The sequence below is a fragment of the Scomber scombrus genome, chromosome 6, assembly GCF_963691925.1.
Source record: "Scomber scombrus chromosome 6, fScoSco1.1, whole genome shotgun sequence".
NCBI classification, from domain to species: Eukaryota; Metazoa; Chordata; class Actinopteri; order Scombriformes; family Scombridae; genus Scomber; species Scomber scombrus.
In genome coordinates this window covers 20,594,242-20,612,753 of record NC_084975.1, presented here as the reverse complement: position 1 = coordinate 20,612,753, position 18,512 = coordinate 20,594,242, and the positions used below count along the sequence as shown (strand labels likewise).

At 39.3% G+C, this 18,512-nt stretch overlaps 3 protein-coding genes across 3 annotated transcripts; 1 reads left to right on the top strand and 2 right to left on the bottom strand.

Annotated features, from left to right (window-relative positions):
* Positions 1-2,813: 2,813 nt before the first annotated feature.
* On the bottom strand, positions 2,814-10,707 carry hdac10 (histone deacetylase 10). Its single transcript, XM_062420573.1, has 20 exons — positions 10,541-10,707; positions 8,700-8,834; positions 8,480-8,576; positions 8,213-8,310; positions 7,604-7,708; positions 7,442-7,510; positions 7,222-7,348; positions 6,941-7,006; positions 6,800-6,859; positions 6,502-6,591; positions 6,070-6,176; positions 5,900-5,967; positions 5,541-5,793; positions 5,304-5,394; positions 5,068-5,153; positions 4,524-4,580; positions 4,334-4,415; positions 3,793-3,981; positions 3,520-3,679; positions 2,814-3,420 (listed from the first exon to the last, which is right to left on the bottom strand). The coding sequence occupies exons 1-20, from the start codon at positions 10,597-10,599 to the stop codon at positions 3,389-3,391; spliced, it is 2,031 nt and encodes a 676-aa protein (XP_062276557.1). The 5' UTR covers positions 10,600-10,707; the 3' UTR covers positions 2,814-3,388.
* A 1,290-nt stretch (positions 10,708-11,997) lies between these two features.
* Positions 11,998-13,452, bottom strand: aplnr2 (apelin receptor 2). Its single transcript, XM_062420641.1, has one exon. It carries the CDS (start codon positions 13,450-13,452, stop codon positions 11,998-12,000), a length of 1,455 nt encoding a protein of 484 aa, XP_062276625.1.
* Positions 13,453-17,228: 3,776 nt separating this feature from the next.
* Positions 17,229-18,272, top strand: LOC133981787 (endonuclease domain-containing 1 protein-like). Its single transcript, XM_062420640.1, has 2 exons — positions 17,229-17,522; positions 17,667-18,272. The coding sequence occupies exons 1-2, from the start codon at positions 17,229-17,231 to the stop codon at positions 18,270-18,272; spliced, it is 900 nt and encodes a 299-aa protein (XP_062276624.1).
* The last annotated feature ends 240 nt before the right edge of the window (positions 18,273-18,512 follow it).

Sequence of the window (18,512 nt, the reverse complement as noted above, 5' to 3'; positions counted from 1 at the left end):
ATTCAATTAACGATCATATACTGTATGATTAAGAAAAGCAGCAAATCCTCATGTTTGAGAAGCTACATGGAACCGGTAAATATATGTCATTTATGCTTGAAAAATGAAAAGTATTAAGTCAACTGGATCACACATTTTTGTTAAATTGGTGCAGATATGTTTGGAAAACAGGTCTATCCTGAAGCCTGAATAATCAATTAAGTCTTCCTCCTTCCATGCTGATAAAAAAGGCACACATGGTAACATTCAGAACTCTGTAATTGCATTGGTCACTGAACAACAGCAAATAGCACAGTGGAGCAGGTTATTGTGAGTCTTTAAGCACAATTTTAAAGATGCCTTCTAGACATAATTTCATCATCAAATTTTAACAACGGGAACCAATAAACCAATAAACCAATAAACCAATAAACCTCTCAGTTATCATCTAATTAACTGACAGGGCTAAGCTGTCTGCAGGTTGCTCTGTTTAATATTTACCCTCTCAATCCATCTTCATTGGCATTAAGGGTGAAAAAAACCCAACCTTATTCCGCTTTGTCTGGCAGTATCGTAAATATCGTCTTGTAGCAGCTCTATAAGTTTTGGGATGTTTGCAATCATGAAACTCAACACTTCACACTTTATATGGCTTCACTGTTAAATTGAGAAGATCAGAGCATGAGTTTGCAACGACTGTTCATTTTTAAGAGCCTAAACGAAAAACTTTAACACTTATATAAATAAATATAAAGGTAAGGAAATCTCATAATTTGTAAAATGTGTGGAAAACCCCCAGATTTTTGCAGATTATGTGTGGAACTTAATGAGGCTCCTAAACAATTAATATGTCTGTCCTGCTGCTGGTGGGCCTCCCTTTTAATGGAGATTATAAACACATGCCTGAGAGCATGCACGCACACACACACACACACACACACACACACACACACACACACACACACACACACACACACACACACACACACACAAATACACAAACACAACCCACACTGTGGTGTTAAAGCTTGCAGCTGTCCCTTTCTACCAGACAGTGACTGGGCTGTGGGAGGTTCGGAAATAGTTTGTAAAACAATTGAACTACGGCGAGTTAAAGATGAATATTGTTCTGATTTCCTGAAGAAAGTGAACACAGTAATCCTCTTACAGTTTTATCTTTATAACCTTGCATTCCTGTCACCGGTCACTGACTGACTGATCTATTTATGTTTATTACCTCATGTTAAATGCCAGTGGAGCCCTATGAGGCTTTGTCTCGCCCTACATTCACCCAGAAGTGTCTCTTACCATACCAGATCTAGCCTTATAAAACTCAGAACTACAGTATAGCTCAAAGTGTGTTCATTATTGAACTAATGATGAACTAAAACTAAGCTAAACATTGACTCAGATTGGATAATTATGCCAAAAGGAGATAAAACCATAAAGTCAAGATAAAGTGAGTACCAGGGAAACACTATAACTGTTGTTAATCATGTGTACAGTTTATGATGGAGCCCAGGGGAGAGTATTATAATAGGGTATCATGTGATTGCAGCACCATGGACAGAAACACAAAAGAGGTGGCTTTTCATTGATAACACACACACATTAAGAACAAAAATCATCCTCTGAAGTGCTTACCTTCTTTAGATTTTTTTTTCCTCACCAGGGTCCCTCCTAATTTCCCCAGAAAAGACTCTTCCTTTTTCATTTTTGTGGGCGGCAGGGTCGCAGATGCGGTCGGAGTCCCAGACATCTTTTCGGTGTGTGTGTGAGAGAGTGTGTGTGCTCTCTCTCTTTCTCTCTCTCTCGGTCCTGAGTCAGAGCTGCGTTAGTAACCTCACTCCTCCCTGTGATGCATTCAGGCAGCAGCGGACGACCTGAAAACACACAATAAACACAGACACTCCAACGCACACAGGAGGTTGGTCGGGCATCAATACAGATGATGAACTCACATGTGAGCTGAGGTTCATGCGTCATCTGCTGACTATTCGCCTCACAGCGCCTCTATCGGCAAGATGAGGAAAATCTTTAAAACACCACTTCATATTTTTTCCTTATTAAGCATAATTACAGTACCTTCTCAAAAAAACCGTGCTTTTCTCATTGTTTCCTCAGTTAGGTGTTATATGCCGTACCAGCAGACTATTTTTTTTGTTTTTCTCCCTCTGTGCAACAGTTCAACTTTTGAAATGAAAATATTTACATACTGTAGTCATAGATTGTGGATTTTTTCAATAAAGAAGAAGGAGTAATTTTGAATTTTTGAAGTTTTTCTTTTTAACAGGATGATTGAGTTTTCAAAACAGGTTTGGAGAAGACCTTAAGGTGTACAAAAAAAAGTAAAAAAAAGAAAAGAAAAAAAGATATGTGTTATATGTGACTTGATGTTTTTTTAAAGGTGTGAACTGATTTGGCTTCTAAGACTTTATGAAAAAGTGTTAGAATGGAGGAGAAGCAACATTAAATAAGTGTTTTGTTAGTTAAAAAGGGACTAAATGTATTGGTGTAATACAGGAATGTTCATCCTGATGGTTTGTAACAAAATAGCCAGTTTCTAAATGTGCAAACCCCTCAGAGTTAGGTGATGAAATATTAAATGTTTTTCAGGTGCAAAAAAAATCTTAAAAAGGGTCCAAAAACGTGGGTTTAAATCTTAAAGATCACCTAAAGATATGTAACATATAACATACGTAACATACTGAGTCCAAACATCCAACTAAAGGAAGAAGAAGCACAATACATTTCTGAGTGGAGGGGGTGTTTAAGTTCTCGATAACGTTAAATATTCAACAAAATATGCAACAAAGTAAAAGTTTGAAAAAAAAGTTCATTTATTAAAATACAATCTCACAACTGTCATCAGACTTCAAACACTAAAAATATTACAAAGCCCTGATTGATGCTCAGAGGTACATATCATATTTTTATGACTGGGACTTCCCACTTCAACCTAGTGAGAAGAACTTGAAAAATAAATTAAACTAAAATCTGTCATGTGATTGGACCAAAATTATTTAAACTTCATGTAGGACCCAATCACTCACAGTAAGAAGCTGAGAAAATGAAAAAAAAAAAAGTCTTCAGGGCCTTAGATTATGTCCACCATATATACACACACATCATTATTAGCCTAGCCTTATTATTTAAAAGCCCAGTCAATCACTTTCACAATCAATCATCCCTCATCACAAAATATATAATAATGTCCTTGTGTAAAACATAATTCCATGTATTCTGTTCACATCTGTTGAAACATACTGGTTATTTTATGACAGAATATGTTAATAAGGTCAGTTTGGACATAAAAAATGGACAAAAAGTATAAAATGTTATTATGTTATTAACACATTTGATGTTGATGTTGTTCATCTGATTTTGACAAAGAGGAGACAGAGTGGCTTTAGTGGTCATCACCTCCTTCGCTTTCTGGTGCTGTTTTTGGAGACAAAATTATTGAATGTAACATTTGTTGTTATTTTTTTCATTCCGACATTTTAAACGCTCTGAAGATATTAAATTACACAGTCGTACCTGTGGTCTGCAGTAGTTTCCAATCAGTCTGCAGCCTGTGTCTGAGGCTCTCCAGCATTTCAACATCATCTGGTAGAGGAGCAGGAAGCGGCCCCAGAGAGGGAGCAGCATTCCCAAGGAGGGAAGAGGCTGTTGGGTTGATATAAGCCTTCTCACTTTCCTGAAAATTAATGCATAAATAAATAAATGATTGACCACTAAAGTAGATTACAATGCCACTTGCACCTAAGTAAAGCCAAAGATGGACAGCTTAGGGCATCCCAGCCTTCTCACCTGCATGAGAACCAGTGTGCGTCCTTGTGCAAGGCCCTGCAGCAGGCTTGTTAGTTGTTGCCACACACTGTCATATATCTCGTTGTCTGGCATCCGAACCAGCAGAACCAGACTGGGGTCGTACTCGTACCCCAGAGGAAGAAGGAGGCTGAGCATGGCCTGTACGAACCCTGATACCTCACTGCAGCCCTGTGAGAGCACAAACACAAAGACATCCCCTGCACATGAAACACATGTTCATATAGGATTTTGCATTATATCACATCCATGTGTTAAAATATTTCATATAGAAAAAAACCTGATAATTGATAACCGATAATGATATTTAATCAAATTGTTGCAGTGTTTTTACTACAAAATACTAAATAATCCTACTAAAATAACCCTGGATTAAAACATGAATATGAATATATAAGTATTTAAGATTTCATGATGTGCTAAACTTCTACAAAATGTTCACACAAGAATTGTTGTAAACCATTAAGACAGATAAAAACACAAATATGAATTAACACCCAGTCCATCATGTAGTGAACATCACCTTCTTCAGACACACAGGAATGTAATATTTGCATTTTTGTTCCTCTGGCTGCTTCCCGCTGATATGGACCACCAGTGTTTTTCTAAAAATTGAGAGATCCTCATTATCATGTTGTTTGTTCTGTTGCAGTCAATAGGGACAAAATTTGTCAAAATCGCAAAGTTTTTAGGAGAGTATAAATAATAATCACCCATCCTCTGTGATCTGACTTGGGCTCATCTCATCTCCAACACACACGACCAAAACACTGCATGAAGAAAAAGAAGCATCAAATGTATACAGTACATTTATACTATCTTAACAGTAAGCTGGCCTTTAATAGACATGTAAACTTCATTGTAAAGCCCTTTGCTGGTTTACATGTATTTATTTAAGTCAGCTTGTTCTTTATAATTTATAGTTAGATTTGTTAATCTTAATCTGTAATTGCTCAGTGACTGTTCAAAATTTCTCTTTGATTCTGAAGGGGCATCTATACTGTTATTATTTCAGTCAGCTGCAAAAAACTGTACCCAAATTGGGTATCACTTCATTTGGCCATCACACATAAGAAAAACAAGCTGCTGAATAACAAATTGCCTCCAAAAACACAAAACACACACAGCCAAGATAAAAAAAAAATGTTTTAAGTGGATGTTTTCTGTAAAGATATTTCTGCACAACAACTTGTTTTGCCACACGCTCATCACTTTCTCATTAATAAGCAAGTTAGGATTAGATCCACATTGTTATACCGGTTGCTGAGATCAGTTGCAGCATGCTGGATGACACACATTGTCGCCATGGAGACATCATGGACCAGTGCCAAGCCACTGCAGATCTGAGAGGCAGTAATTAAATGTAATGACATCAGCATGAAGCTCATACAGGCAGCAAAGCAAAAAAAAACGTTTTCACAAGGAGGAGATCACATCGCAGTACTAACAACCCCCCCCCCCCCCCCCCTGAAAAAACAATACTCTAACTGTACCTCATTCTTCTCCATTTTCTCTACAAGGCCGATGAGACTGGCAAAAGTCAAGAGAGCATCGCTGTCATCTGCATCATTAAGGAAATTCTCTCTTATTATAAAAAAAAAAATAGAAAAAAGAAAAAAAGGGATATTTTAACATACTATGGTTGTTTTGGATTCAGTGAACATGCTGAAGTTTATTACTATAAATTAATTTGTGTTTACTGTAATGAACCATCACCAACAGCTCTGCACCTGAGTTTGTTGGCTATATGTGGGCTGAGGTTCTCTGATGATGAGCTGAAACATTTACATCCTGCCGGGCAAGCCACACCTTCAGGGAGCACTACGGCGGTACGAACAGGAGGGGCGACACGTTTCGGAGGCTCCGGCCACATTTCTTCCTTTGTGGTGATTGCCTCATCTCCCTGCTCCAGCTTTTTTTCTTCTTCTTCTTCTTCTGCCAGTTTAATGCGCTTAGTGCTGAGATCAAAGTCTGGTGGATCAGCTGGAGAAAGGCAATATAAAATCTTTTATAAGGCAGTTCATGATGTCTTACCTCTTGATACAAGGTCTTAAATAAGGAATAGTTGAAAACAATATGGATGTTATACCTGCATATTTGAGGCAGGACCAGTACTTCTTATGAGCTGATCGCACACACTGAAGGGACTCAAGTGCACTGAGAGAGAAAAAAAATCACTACAGTTAAAAAAACAAAACAAATAAAAACCCTTAAAAGTTAAGACTTACAAGCACACATTTTATTCAGAGTGGGGCAGACCTTTTACAGGGACTGTCGATGATTGCAGGCCGAGGTGTAGGATCTCCGAGCAAAGTGTGTACTGTCTGACAGACAGACTGGGCGAGGGAAGTCAAGTTGTACCCTCCCTGAAAAACATTCACACAATATAACCTCCCAGCTCTTCCCAAAGGACACCAGCAAACTGTAAAAATCTCCCATACTGCTGAGACTATTAAAAATGACATGAATAGGAACGTGTAACTCAGGTATTGATAGATCAGACTTGTGTATGTTTTCAGTCACTGTTGTTCAAACAAAACAAAAAAAACTCAACTGATGGTGTCTCCAGAAAAACAATTGTTAAAGAAATAAGGGAGAAATATATATCTACAGAAATGTGTGCATTTGTGTCATTTGTTTGTGTTGATTTTAGTAGGTTGTTGTTCTGTAGTCTGATAACAACAAACTGACCTCCAGCACAGCACACAGTTTGCCTCCTGCGAGGTTCATCAGGAGGTGAGTGAGGTGGGCGAAGATGTCCGGGGTGGCAAACATTTCACCCTGAAAATATACAAAATCATAATCGACAGTTAGTGAACTGATTGAATGCAGCAGTAAACAGGTCATGAGATAAATAACACAAACAAATAATAAAATGTGTGTTCTTGCATATGATTCTACATGCAGGAGGTTCAGCATACAAAACAGTTAAAACATGAGTATTTGCAGCAGTCCAAAATCTATTAAAGTAATGATTTATCTTTAGTACCTCTGGGTCGCCGATAGCTGAGTCAAAGCCTGCACACACCAACACCAAGTCTGGACAAAACTGTGACAAAGAATCACATGTTCAGTTAAATAATCCCCCGCAAGTCTATCTGTCCATCAAAATGTATATTTTCTGTCTCACCTCATATGCCACTGGCAGGAGGACATGAGAGAAGACTGCAAGATAGTCACTGTTCTGCATTCCTGTCTGAACAAAGACAAAGACAAGACTATGTTTTAATTAACTAATATGTTTAAAAGAAGAAATAGCATGTTTTAGTTCTCTTTTCATCATATTTTCAGAGGATACAAAAGTAGAGTGTAGTATAAAGACAAGCATATGCATCCCATTAACAAGGCCCAAAAAAAAGAAAGAAAAAAGATTCATAATAATTTCAGGTGTATTTTGGTGGCGTCACTGACCTTGTTCCATGGTACATTTATATTGAATCCAGCCCCTTTGTCTTTGCCAACACAATCATAGTCTGATTCTTTAAGATTAGGCCAGAATTTCTGATGCTCATATCGGTGCCAGGAGAAGTACATCACGCTGGAAAATGTGGTGTGCAGAATGTAAGACGTCAGACAACAGACAATGTCCACATATTAAATTTAGAATCCCTTCCCGTTTAGAAAGACTCACCTTGGATCGTCTTCAAAGCAGTACTGCACCCCTTGACCATGATGTATATCCCAGTCAACTATCAACACCCTGAAAAAAAAAAACATAGTGTATAGAACTAAATGTGGACGTTTTCAGAGAATCTATCTCTCTCATAGTTGCAAGAATAAATAGTCACATTACCTTTGAACCCCATATTTTTTCTGGGCATATTTAGCTGCTATGGCCACATTGTTGAACACACAGAAACCATTGGCAGCACTGCGCATACTGTGATGTCCAGGTGGTCTATTAACAATGACAGAGAGGTGGTGTATATATGTCAGGATTTCTTTCCTGTAACTTATAAAACAATAAGCCTATAAAGAGCACAACAATATCTCTTGAAAGTTGTTAATTAGACAGATGAGCAACAAATAAACCCCCAAAGCTTCAGTTTATAATGACATAAAATTCAGGAAAGAGGGCAAATATTAACATTTGAGAACATATCAAGTATTTGGTCATTAGTTTTAGTGTTTTGTGCGGTTGTGATTCTAAATAAACATCCCACTTACTTAAAATAGTAATATTTAGTTTCTTAATTATGCAGTTCAATTTACAAAGCCTGAAGAAAGGCCTTCGAACCCCCACTATAAGCTGAGTATTGTTAAAAAGTTGAGTTCAAAAGTAATTACTTATTAACGAATTTAGCAAAATGTCTACTACATAAAGTTAAATGGACTAAACCTGTCAGGACAATCAAATGCACACATGTAGCATCAGAGTATCTATCAAGCCACTCATCCTCACCTGACCAGAGCCATGCCATTCCTCACCTTCCCCGTCATAACACTGTCCACCAGTTGCAGTGCGGCTCCTGCAGCCAGCTTGGCACAATGATAGATGTTCTAGGACAGTAAATGAGAAAAGGAGGTGATGAGCCAGGAGTAAAGCTGACCTACATCATCATTAAAACCTGAGAGGTGTTGATACAGATGAACCACAACAGCCTGCGAGCTGCTTTAATTAATTAAGCATCTACTGAGGCAAAAAAGAGATATTACATGTAGTACTAACTGGGTGGAAGTAGGTGTCACCATATTGCAGGGTGAATTCCTTCAGGTCCTCTAGAGTCATGTAAGGGGTCGTCTTCACTGCCTCCAGGTATTCCTCACTGTTGGTAGCAGCAAAGTACACGTAGCTCATTATTTTAGGCATTTGCTTCACCCTCATCTCCAGAAGTAGAAAAAAAAAGGGGGGGGGGTGGGGGGGGGTCTTTGTCAACATCAAGACTGACCTGTGAACCAGCAGAATGTCTGTGTCTGTGGCCTCCCGGACAGGTATGGACACACAGCGATCAGCCAGACCGTTCCTGACCAGAGCTTCGTGACTCACTGTGAGACGCTCGGGAACCTCGATCTTACATGCAGGACTGGAGACAGAATAACATGAGGCTGGATTAAGTGTTTCAATTTTGTGTTGTAGATTTATATATGAAGTAGCCAAATATACTTTATCTGCACTTCAATTCATGACAATTTGTGTTTCATCATTTAGTTAAGAGTACTTTTGTACTTTTTACATACAAACAACATCTTAAAGAACTGATGTGACAGGAGAGGTCAAGAAGCTTGAGGCTAGACTCATATGACAGGTTTCTTGATGCTCCTGGCTAGAAGAAAAATACTCTTATACTGGAAATCTCCCGTCCCTCCTCTTCACGTTCTTCCTCCAGCGGGGAAAAACAGAGTTTACCCTTAGAGGATCAACAGACTCATTCTTCAAGAAGTGGCAGCTTTTTCTAGCACACTTTCAGAACCTGTGCACACTCCCTCCGGATCAACGACTACTCTGTCTGTTTGCTATGACCAAATATTTGTAACAGTGTCTCTTTAGTGTTTGATGATGTGATCTTATTACTATAACTTCATGCTTTTTGTTTGGAAACTGATTTTGTCATCTGTTTGTAAACTTATTTTATTTATCGTTTTAATGTAATTTAATGTATTTATTTATTGTTATTCTATGTAGGCAGGCAGATGGTGTAAGGGGAAAGAGGTGGGTGTTTATGTCAGTCTTTGTTGTTGAAGACTTCAGGCGATATGTAGTCTGACACAACTGTATAATGATGTTTATTCATGGTCCAATGTATGTTTACCATTAAAGTGTTGAAACAAAAAGCTGTAGGCTAAGTCTATATGGCAGATCTCCCCCCAAAGAAGACATAAAATAAAAAGATTAATTGGTACAATAAAACTAGAATACGTTATATTCACACATTTAATTGTACGGCAATGACAAACTTTAGGACATTGTTTTATGGTGGACTATAACTGGGGAAAATAATTGTTACACTGGTTGAAACAAGGTATACTGTGGTTTTATTTGCTTCTCGTGTCTTTTGTATAATTGATATGCAAACACACACAAATAAAAAGAATATTATTCCCTGAACTATTTAAAATGATGCCAAAGATAACATAACGTTGTGTCTAAAAAGCCAAAAACGGAGCTACATCCATATATCTCAGTCCAAAAACAGAATAAAACAGTTTTGAATGAAATCATATGGGGTGTCCATTAACTTTCAGTCTAGTTCTGCTCTTTATTAAACAGTTTGACAGCGAAAACAGTGCAGAAAGAAATGTCAGAGGCACAATTCAAATGGATGGGATAGACACACCCGATGGAGCATGGACATATGGAGAAAACATTAAGTTTAAGTAACGATTTCTTGTCATTTGAGGACTCATTCATAAACGTAAACTATGGACTCATTAACACACACAGGTGCACCTCCCAAACTGACCGACTAGATACAAATCTAAAAGTTACGTTCCTATCGTGCAACAACAACGATTATGTGTTTCTACAGAATAAGACTTATAATTTAGAAATAATATATATACATAATGTGGAGAATGAATGGTAAGTTAATGGCTGCTAAGGCTAATGTAACGTACTTGAGCATATGAATAAATGAATAAATTCAGGTGAAACATAACAGTCAGCTACAACCAACCAGCCTTGGTACAACGATAAATTCAAGTTAACCAAAACGTTTCTACAAAGGTTTATTTTGGTTATCTAACTAGTTATCTACGCACCAAAATGGTAAGTTATCCGTCTTGTACTTACTCAATCCAGAGCAGTTTGTAGTTGGTCATCTCCTCATCGTAAATCAATGCTGTCCCCATCTTCAGTAGTTATATTTCACCGGTCAGTCAAGCAGCGAAGACAGCAGCTTTGACCAAACTTTCACTGAACTTCTTAGTGATAGCTCCAGAGGACCAAGAAGAGTCCTCTTTAACGGTGCAAGCATGGATCAAGTCAAACCAGTCCTTTAGCAGCTTAGTGGTTGCTGCAGCGCCACCTTCTGGATGGGCTCCAGTACCTTCTCCTGCAAAAACAGACCTGTATCCTTTATTATGTCTATGCTTTTTACTAATTAAGATGCCGTATGAGCTTCATTCAGTCCGTCTTGAAACAATATCATGTTCACCAAATGAAAATTAAAATCCGGGTTTTCTTGCTGTAATCATTCCTCCTGTTCATACTGGCCATTAGAAGATTTCTTCATAATGCAGAATGTAAGCAAAGGAGGTCAAAGTCCACAGTCCTCCTTCTGTGCAAAAATGCAAGTTTATCTGAAGCTTATGTGAACCTTTAGCCATCCAAATTGGTCAAATCAAGTAGATATCTTTCAATATTACAGTCTTTTTTAGTGCCAACGTCCATCTTTTTATTACTATAAACAGCTCAACAGGGAAACACTGTCTGAGGAAACACAAAGAGGGAATTTTATGCTAAAAAGACTGTAAATGTGGCAGATATCCACTTGATATGACTAACTCAGACTGCTGAAGCCTCATAAAAGCTTCAGATACACTTTTAAATGCTTTGTACATGTATACAATAAGAATGTTTATACACCCTATACTTTGTGTTATCTTTTAACTTTGCTATATACACTTAATTTGAACAACTGCCTCACTAACCTTGAATTTTTTGTCTTGCTGCTTTATAGTTTTGCCAGAGGATTTGTCTGTTTTATACTTGAGGAAAAATTATTTGATTTTATCTGTATTTTTTTTACAGATGAAATGACAAATAGACTCAGATTTGAAATGTAAACACCTTGCTGGACAAAATTATGAGCTATTACACTTTGTTCATCATAATTTCAACCACAATTTTCACAAAGGCAGATTTTCTTTTCTTTAAAAAAAAAAAAGACTAGTGTGAGTTCACAGGATTCTTATTTTAATATAAAAACAGTGCACCAAAAAATCAATAAACAACCCAGATCATATTATGAGTACAAATAGAAACATAGAAACAGATCATATGACAAGAATATTTAGTCTGCCAGAGACTATATCGGAGGATATGTTGGCACGCTTTCTGTGGGATTTGTATGGATGGAACCAGAGAATATATGTCTATGAATTCAAGAGTGTTCATTTCACGAAGATGTTTATTTTAAGAATATTGACATATGACACACAGAGTCTAAGGAAAGTGTGTATTAATATCTTGGACACTTTTGTTTGGTTTGGCATTTAGTCCATTGGAGAGTGAGCAGATGGGTGCTCTCACCCCTCAGTGACCGCCCCACTTGCTTCTTCCACTCTCTCATCCTCGGTCCTATCTGCTGTTTCCTCCTGCGTTCTTGTGGGGAAAGCTGAGCTCCTTTCTTCTTTCTCTCCCTCTCCTCTATCCTCCTTCCCCTCCTTTCTCTCTCCTCCTCTCCTGCACAACAGAAGTAGAGCTCCTCTGCATCTCTTCCGAAATGAAGGGTCACAGGCAGCGTAGAGGAGTGGGTTGAGGCAGGAGTTGAGGTAAGCTAAACAAGTGACATATGGGTGAGCAGCTAGTAAGATCTGATCTAAAGAACAGGAGTACGGGACAAATCCAAACTCCATCAGCAGGGAAACAGTTTTATTAACATGCAGGGGCAGCCAGCACAGGAAGAACGCCATCACTAAGGTGACAATGACCCTGAGGAGTCTGCGCTGGCACCTGCGGTCAGGGCGAGGACCCCGACCAAAATGCCTACTGAGGAGCTGAGCCAATGAGCAGTAGCAGACCAGCAAAATGACAAGAGGAAGCAGGAAGCCAATTAGAGTTGACTTCAAGCTCAATGCAGCTGCCCACCAAATCTCAGCCCACTCCCTGTCTGTTTCCTCCAGCTGTGCTCCAATCAGCATGGAGTAATCCATCTGGCAGGAGAGGAAGACAGATCCAGGGTCATCAGGGTGATCTGGCTCTAGCTGCCAATCATCCGATTCATTAGATTCAGGTTCAAGCTCCATCTCCCGTACAGAGCGCAGCAGCAAACCAGGAAGTGCCAGGACTCCTGCGAGCGCCCACACTCCTCCAAGTATCCACAGAGCCCTGCTGGGGCAGCGCTGCGGGGCGTGGTGGCTGGAGTGCCGGCGCCCAGTCAGAACCCAGTACCGCTCCACACTGAGCATGCTCAGGCTGAAGACACTGGCATACATGTTGAGAGCAGTGAGGAAGCTGCTGATTTGGCAGAGGGGTTGGCCAAATGGCCAGTGGTATCCCATCGCTGTGTAGACGGCCCAAAGAGGGAGAGTTACAAGGAAGCAGAGGTCAGCTAAAGCTAAACTAGCTATAAGAGAGTCTGTCAGTGAACGAGACGGACGTGGGATGGAAGGAGGATAGGAGGAGGTAGAGGAATGAGAGGAGGGTCTGTGGCTTTGTCCTGAGGCTTTGTTCTTTTTAGGAAAAGAGCCACGGTGAACTCTACCAGCATTGCTAATGTTCTGTTGATTGTTTCTGAAAATGCTTTTGCAACAGAACTTCCCAACTCCTGTGTAGTTTTTCTCTCCTGTACTCTTTCTCCTCCCCTCGGCTCGGTCCAGGTAGGCCCAAAGAACCAATCCATTACCGAGGCAACCAACCAGGAAGGCCATGAGGTAGACTGATGGGATGATGGAGAAGGAGGGAGACCAGTCACTGTAGTCGCAGTGGAAGAGGGGAGTTGGAGAAGGGGAGGGGGAGGTGAGGAAGTCGGCGTCTGACATCTGTCTGTCCATCTCCCTGGATTCTACGTGAAGTGATCTGGCGTTAAAATCATGGGATGCTCCGATAAGTTATTAATACAATGTCGAGAAGCCAAAAATCTGAGGTCCCAGAATGGTGGAAGTCCAGTGGTGGATTGGATGTTTCCACTTCTCTTTTAACTTGGACGATGGTCTATAAAAACAATGAAATGCAGAGATATCACAAAACTGTTGCAACAGGAATAAGTATTGTTAATACTGAACATATAAAGTTATTGATAAGACGACCATTTCAGGCCACGCTGGCAGCACACAATTATTTTATTATTTTATTTAAACAAGATAACCTGAACATACAGAAACATGTATAAGAACTGAATCAAATCTTGGACACGTGCTGTCTTACAGTACCTCCCAGTATGTTTTAAAAGGCATCCATACAGTCTTTTCTGTCCGGCTCACATATTATATATATTACATTTTTCAGAGTGATAAATCAATGTGCTTGTTTTTGTCTTTAATCTTAATGTGCTAAAATGATATGCATACATACTGTTAATTTGGTCATGTTTTGCATTTTAAAATCTGCATCCTAGCTATTCTAAATAAGGGCTCAGACCTCAAAGTTATTATAATGATGCTCACAACAGACACTTACCTTGAGTTACTCCATCAATTTGTGCAAAATCTTTTCAAAGATATCATTGTGGGGCAAAGTGAGCCTATGTCCTCTTATCCTGTCCTCTCTTGTCTCACTTTCTCTCTGTGACTCATCCTCTCTCAATCTCTGTAACGGTACAGTACTTTGTCAGCTAAGGGAGGTGTGTCTTCATCTTAAGTCTGAATATATAGCGGTGTCCCCTACACACACACACACACACACACACACACACACACACACACACACACACACACACACACACACACACACACACACACACACACACACACACACATACACACACACACGCATATACACACATGCACACACCTAGAATCCTCCTTTCTCTTGTTTTTAAACCAGACCACCCCAACAGAAAGTTACGAGACCTGCAAACATCCCCCCTCAACACAAACACACACACCTCCCAAGCGACACAATGAACCCCCCAATCCCTCCCCCCCATGCACACACAAACCTGAGACACACAAACAGGCACACAAACAGAGCCCCCGATCCTCTGGCCTGCTCATAGTCTCAATGCACAGACACAAACACATCCAAATGCATGTACACAGATGAGCGCAAACACAAACACAAACACAAACACACTCTTTGTTTTCAGTGTCCCACATGCTCAAAGACACACAGAGTATAAAGTGGCCAAATGTAGCAACCCACACACACACAGAGGACAAAAACAGCTAACAGCCTTCACATTCATAGTCAGACTGCAATATCAGAATAGAAGCAGAGACATCATGAATACATTCAAAAGGCCCTCAAACCATTGATTTATGTATATGTTGTGTAAACTGGAACAATACTGACAGTTTTCAGATGAAAGTGGTTCCTAACTCACAGCTGTGTTATCTCTTACTGTAAAATTTAAAAGTTTGAGTTGCACTATTGTGTTGTGTAGTCTAAATATTCTTTCTGAAGGCTTTCTCCCTGTGTTAGATCAGTGCAAGACATATGATTTTATCTTCAAGAATTTTTAACACAGACACAAACACTTTTCACAGTGAAGACATGCAAGAATCTGCTGCTGCTGTGCACAAACCTGTTATGAGCCAGTAAACCAGGAGACATTGCAAACACTGCTAACAGCTGACACCCCAACTGAACATTTACAGGAAAATTGTTGGTAGGCACTTTGGGATCATGGTGTCCAGCTGCCACTGTATGTGTATCATGAGAAAAAAATGTATCATTGTAACAACTGACATCTGTAAACTGATCTTACAGTTTTAAACACATTAAAAAACATTGTCTATTTTAAGAAAATGTTGCAATGCAGTCATTACTTTTGTCATTGATGTAGTTTATTTCAAATAGCATTGCACCTATCTGTTTAATTTGATCCCTTTAACGATTTGATTAGTGCAATAGTACTTACTGTGTCACCTTACTAGCCAGATAGCTTTTGCCTGTATTTGCAAATTACAACACATGAAAATGAGGGACAATATCTATGCCGGGGAAGAAGGCAATGCACAATTAAAAGAAAATAGAAAGGAAGAAATGCTCTTACACTTGCAAACATGAGCGTAAGAGACATTTTGGGGTTTAAAGTATTCTCAGCCACAGTGATTGATACAGATATAAGATACATGGATAGATACTGTAGGTCAGCATGGGGTTACAGTGTAAACTGTGGAGATGGTCCAACAGTAAACAGGAAGGGTTTGTTTCCACAGAGGCAGAGGTCATGTTGCCATCAACCTGTTGTTATGGGAACAGATGTTTCCAAAAACATTCCTCTGTCTTTTCTCTCACTGGAAAACACACACACACACGCACACACACACACACACACACACACGCACGCACGCACGCGCACACACACACACACACACACACACACACACACACACACACACACACACACACACACACACACACACACACACACACACACACAGGAGGAAAGAAAGGCAGAGTAAACACAACTGTTTCATTGAGAGGAAGACTGTGGGCAGAGCATCACAGTGGGAAACAATAGGGGCAGAGATGCGCTTGAAGAGGGGCTTCATTAACATTTTTGTGACAAAATGGTCCCAGGGGCTTCCAAATACACACCTACTGCTTGAGCATTAAATAAATAAATATACTGTATATAATAACAAAATATCCTTGACAACATTGCTTCTTTTAATAGGTTGAGATTACACAGTTTTATTGACCAGGAAATAGTTGCTCTTCTAGATGTTTGATTAACCTTCCTCTAAGTGAGATATTCTCTTAACATTTTTTTAACCCCTTCAACATTAAGTTTTGCCCCTTTTTAGTTGATAAAATCAAATTTTTACCACTCTGTGTCAGTGTCATATACATTCTATATCACATTTAATAAATGTTTATTACATGCTATAGTTGTAAGCAGATATAAGGACATTTTAAGTGTTTATCAATGTGCAGTCAACAATTATATCCTATGAAGACATGTTCCATTATCCATTATTACAACTGTGTTTTACTATATTGTCATCATTTTTTTGTTTATACAGTAGCCTCCACTTTTGGGTATTCACAGTAGGAGTTATATTTGTTGACAGCTACAGTACATCAATAGACCATGTGCACTACAACTACATAATATTGTGTTATAAACCATTTATTAACTATTTATATACTGCTTATAAATACTAGAAAGTGGGACTTAGAATAACGTTTTACTGATATTTCCTGCCATCAAATGGACACATTCATTTTTTAAACATATATCCACCAAATTCAACCATTGGGAACTTTGGAAACTTTGGCATCCCTGAAAAAAATTCAGCTTAAGTTGGTTTTAACAAATCAATGTCATAGTAAGTGTGTAAATGTCACAGTAAGTGTGGCATTTAGTAGAAGTTACACAATTGATAATTAGTGATGCTTTAGCATAATTCCCGTTATAACTTCAACCTGATCAGTCAGATTAACTCAGAACCTCCCTGTGCCTATAATGGCCACTGGAGTTTGTTAATGGCTTTCCAGGCATGGCAATGGTTTAGCACTTGCAAAGAGGAGAAGATAAAAATTTGCATATTATGCCTGCATGTGAGGCACAGAGGAGGCAACGTCCACACAGTAGGAAAACATTTCAAAGGGATTCATCACACTCTGGAGACACACTGCACATTTCATCATGACTCTCTACAGAATAGATGAAGTGCTCATCTTCCTGCTTGTTATCATGATGACAGGAGCAGAGGTGCAGGAGAAACTCTCACCTGAATGTAAACAGTTCATGTACATGGGCACAATGCCTCGAGGGCTTGAGGATCAGCCGTTTAAAAAGATTTGCCAGTTCTACGGAGGAAAACCCCGATATGTCACTTTATATGACACTGTCAACCGGATCCCCGTCTACTCTGCATACACCTTCAAGCGCACGGATGGCTCCAGGAGGACAGATGTGCCTTGGATGTATGAACCACAGGTAGGAATAGTTGGATTATCTGTCTTTCACCTTTAGGATTTAAAAAAAAAGCTTGGATGATTTCTAGTGTTTACAGGAAGGACTTTTGGAAAGATCATTAGGAAACTATTTTATGGTATTAACCGTTATGTTGATTTCCTGCAGCTCTCCACCCTGTCTGAGTCTCGGGAGATGCAGCACTTCCCTTCAGAAGAAATTCATAGTAGTTTTGCAGATGCTCAGGCCGTGCTGGAAGACTACTCTAACACTGTGATCTTTGAGCGAGGCCAGTTGAATCCAGAGGAGCACCAGGATGACCCTGATGACAAAGCAGCCACCTACACTCTAACAAATGTAGTTCCTCAGGTCCGAGAGTTCAACATTGGTCCCTGGAAACATTTCGAGCACACCATCCGCAAACGGCTCAACAACTACTGTCGAGGCACGGCCTACGTGGTCACCGGGATCACGACCTCTGGGCAAACAATCCGCCGTCAGAACATCAACCGCTTAGGCATCCCCACCTTCCTCTGGTCAGCCTACTGTTGTGTTGATTTTGACCACAATGCTCCATACTCTGAGCGTTCCAAGTTCCCTGCCTTTGCATCTAACGGGCTCAATGACCGTGACAATAATAAGGTTCAAGAGATGACAGTCCAGCAGCTGGAGGAGTTTCTCAAGAGGGTAACTTATGTTGGCAAGTCTTTCCAGATCTTCTATGACAACTGTGTTCCTGCTAGTAGTGATAACAATGCCCTGCACCACACTTAATAATCTGATTTAGTTGCTTGATATTGACACCAATAATTTAATCTAACACTTAAATCATTCATTAATTATCTAGTTTATGTGATTAAAAACCTAATAATACTTCTAATGAAATTTAGTGGCAGCTTGCATGCTATTTAAAATATTGTTCCACATTTCAGAAAAAACAAATGAATAGTCACCAGTATTACAACAACAGAAAAAAATCTTGGTCTCTTTTACTACCTTTTCTGAACTATGATG

Bases quoted from the DNA above. Each gene is read 5' to 3' on its own strand.
- hdac10 (XM_062420573.1), bottom strand. From the start codon at position 10,599: ATGGGGACAGCATTGATTTACGATGAGGAGATGACCAACTACAAACTG. The intron at 6,860-6,940 runs GTGAGACAGAAA...TCTTTGTCACAG, and splicing joins TCCTGCCAGTGGCATATGAG to TTTTGTCCAGACTTGGTGTT. The intron at 5,968-6,069 runs GTCTGCCCCACT...TTTCTCTCTCAG, and splicing joins ATCGACAGTCCCTGTAAAAG to TGCACTTGAGTCCCTTCAGT.
- aplnr2 (XM_062420641.1), bottom strand. From the start codon at position 13,452: ATGTCAGACGCCGACTTCCTCACCTCCCCCTCCCCTTCTCCAACTCCC.
- LOC133981787 (XM_062420640.1), top strand. From the start codon at position 17,229: ATGACTCTCTACAGAATAGATGAAGTGCTCATCTTCCTGCTTGTTATC. The intron at 17,523-17,666 runs GTAGGAATAGTT...GATTTCCTGCAG, and splicing joins CTTGGATGTATGAACCACAG to CTCTCCACCCTGTCTGAGTC.